The sequence below is a fragment of the Notothenia coriiceps genome, unplaced genomic scaffold (assembly GCF_000735185.1).
Source record: "Notothenia coriiceps isolate Sejong01 unplaced genomic scaffold, NC01 NC01_scaffold00006583, whole genome shotgun sequence".
NCBI classification, from domain to species: Eukaryota; Metazoa; Chordata; class Actinopteri; order Perciformes; family Nototheniidae; genus Notothenia; species Notothenia coriiceps.
This window is the reverse complement of record NW_011339284.1, coordinates 1-3,370: the sequence shown is the minus strand read 5'-3', so window position 1 is coordinate 3,370 and position 3,370 is coordinate 1. Positions and strand designations below refer to the sequence as shown.

The 3,370-nt window shown below is 35.7% G+C and overlaps 1 protein-coding gene across 1 annotated transcript; it reads right to left on the bottom strand.

The window, feature by feature from the left end:
* Positions 1-6: 6 nt before the first annotated feature.
* LOC104943692 (interferon-induced, double-stranded RNA-activated protein kinase-like) lies at positions 7-3,266 on the bottom strand (the record flags this gene model as incomplete). Its single annotated transcript, XM_010769148.1, has 7 exons — positions 7-158; positions 1,224-1,286; positions 1,461-1,562; positions 2,024-2,161; positions 2,615-2,819; positions 2,899-3,024; positions 3,147-3,266. Coding segments are annotated over 7 exons (892 nt in total), but the record flags the coding sequence as incomplete, so codon positions are not given.
* Between the last annotated feature and the right edge of the window lie 104 nt (positions 3,267-3,370).

Here is a 3,370-nt window from a genome sequence, read left to right as displayed (position 1 = left end):
GTGGCAACAGGATCATAGGATCAGATACTCCTGCTTCCGCGACGTTGCATTTCTTCAATGTCTAAGCTATCGGAGATCTTTTTCAAGTCGGCGTCGAGCTGACTTGCTTCAGGTCGCTGTTCTGGCTTCTCACACAGCATTGGCTTTATTACTAAGTACTAAAAAAAAAAAAAGAACAGGTACTTAGATCTATGTTGCATCAATCAGAGGTGGAAGAAGTACTCGGATGTTTTACTTAATTTAAATTAGCACTACTACAGTGTTAACATACTCGGTACTGCATTCAAAATTCAAGTAAAAGTACAAGAGTATTGGTATCACAATATACTTTAAGTACAAGAATTAAAAATCCTTATGCAGGATGACCCATTTCAGAATAATATCTATTAAATTATTGTATAATAATGATTAATGAATTAATGTGTTCATCATTTTAAATGTTAGCCATGATAAAGATAAAGTTGATTTGAATTACTTCATGTGCTGCTGGGTCACTTGACCTGCAGTGATAAATTAAAGCAACAAAAGCCGTAAATTAAAAGTAGGAGTAAATGTACAATATTTGTATCCACATTGTAGTGGAGTAGAAGTATAAATTAGCATAAAATGTAAATACTTAAGTAAAAAAACAAGCTCCTCCAAATATACTTTTGTGGAGTACTTGAGTAATCACACTTGGTTACGTTCCAACACTGGCATTAAGAAATGTTATGAAACTGCAGTATTACTGCACTCAGCCGTATTTCATACATATTGAAATCACCGGGAAAACAGACAAAGTTTAATTTGAAATGCAGATTGTAAATATAATTTTTTGTGCAATAAACAAATTGTATATTTTTGCAGCGTATGGCAATCATGGCTTAAATTGGTGGAAAATAGTAAAATATACAATTTGAAAGTCAGGGCTCTAGATTGAAAGGATAATTAAATAGATTGGTTTTGATGTATTATTGTCGTTTTTTTGTTTCCTTAAGGGTCTGAGTGTTACATTTTTCATAAACTTTAAGATAGATTTATTATAAGAGACAAGGTTGAACTTCGAACATAAAATAGAAAATCTCACAGCCTTGCTAATGTCCTATGAATTAACACAGCTAAAATGATTGAAAAGTTTAAAAGCGTAACATGTCCCTATAGTTACACAAGAGGGTTAAGAGCATGTTAACATACTAAACAACTAAATTGCATGTACATTGACAAAATGTACAAAAATAACAGACCTCATGGTAGAAATTGTGTTGAAACTCTTTGGGAAATGTCTGCTCTCTGAGGTCGGTCAGAACCTGTGCAGTGAAAGGACATGTTACTGTAATGACAGAACTGAAAAATCTGCTCCATCATGCTGATGACCTGAAATAGTTTCGAACAAAAAAATGTCTGGCAGCATAAAATAGCAGGTTATTACCAATGACAAGTACACAGTTAGCTGAATTTTTAATCGTAGCGAGAAAACTCACCACGGCCCTTTCATGACCCGTGGGCATTTTCCAGAGGAGTTCAGAGTACATCAACCCCAAAGGAAAGATATCAACTTTTCGGTCATAAGTCTTTTGCAGTTTCTGTTTTGATACAATACAAACACAATATTGACAAGAAGGCAAGATGCAGCTGTACAGTATATATCTTAAGTTTATGTTTAATATCCACATGTATAAAGTATATATGTGTTAAAGTCAACGCATGAATCTAATCCAATGGTTATTGAAACCAGTCTGATATTTTTAAGATATTAAAGTGGCTGAGATTAAAACATTTAAAATTTGCGAGAAATCTGAAATTAGTGATAAGGGGGTTTTAATTGTCAAGCAACCACATCATCAAATTTACAAAGTTGTATCAACCGAGTCAGACTACAGACATCACCACTTGCCATTTAATATGCCAGCACTGGAATAAAAATAAAAATTCTCAGCATATTTTTCTTCAATGGTCCTACAAAACTGGCTATAACCCACATTTTAAGATTTGGTAAAACCTTCCCAGCTCTCCCTTTGACATGTGTCAGTACAGAACATCTTACCTGCTCAGGAGCCATGTATGAACGAGTTCCTTTGTACATCAATCTGTTCCTCGGGTTCTCAGCATCGTTGTCATATGTGACCATACCAAAGTCTACGATCTTCACTTGTCCATCTTGCCCAATCATGATGTTGGCAGGCTAAACACGGGAAATAAATAAAAAAAACAAACGTGTATGTTGCGTCTACTCTCAATATGCGTACTTTTGGATTTACACTTGCTTTTTTGAATACATGAATGGGTTCAAACTGAGAAGTATGGAAAAATGCAGTGCACTAAGAGAACCAGGATGGGGGAACCTCAACAACACAGCATAATAAAAATAAAAGTTATACATGTGGGCTTATTACACCATCTTATATATGCACCTCTACACTTCTCAAAGCAGCCACCAGTAATATTATTGGGTTAATACACTGCAAAAACGACAACATTGCTAGACAGCGAGAATTTACACTTTCTCTGAGGGCACAGCAGCCGGTTGCACATTATACGACATAGCAGTTTACTAAGGTAAGTGTCTTAATTGAGAAGAAGCAGTTTTCATGATCGACGTGGTGGAATAAACTTTTTTTCCTCCACTTTCTCTTACCTTCAGGTCCCTGTGGATGAGCATCTTAGAGTGAATGTACTCGACTCCTCTGACTATTTGCTGAAACTTAGTTAGAGCCTCTTCTCTTCTCTTGGAGTCTCGCAGAGATTTCTCCTCATTCTTCTCGTCTATCCACACTCTGAGTGTGTAATCACACAACTCCAGCTGAATATATAAGTACCTTATCGATGGATTGATAGAACACCTGGAGGAGAAAGAGAAGACAAATGAAGAAGTGCATACCTCAAATACGTATCTTTATTGGATATCGGATTGTCGCTTACTGTGTAGAGCTGCCACTCTCATCTGGACTGTATCCTGAATCCTCCAACCAACAGGTGAAGTATCGCACGATGTTATCGTGATGGAGTTTTATCAATGTCTTCACCTCTGGCAGAGCTTTTTCAATACTAAGGAGAAGAAAATAGCTTTACTCTAAATTTACTTTTTTTGCACTTCATCTTTAAATGTTATATTGCACTGGGAAAAGTCTAATAAAAAACATGCAACGTAATTATAATGTTTGACTTACTCTCCACATTGTACAATTTTTATTGCATGATTCTTCCCAGTCAGTTTTTCTATTGCCTTAAAAACTTGACCATAGGTTCCTTCGCCCATATTCTCTATGCAGTCAAAGTCTGATCTAAACCTAGTGAAAGAAAAAAAAAGTATTTATTATTGTATATTAAAGGTGGGGTATGTAATTTTGGAGAAACCAGCTCGAGTGCGCTAGAATTTGAAAGTACACATCCG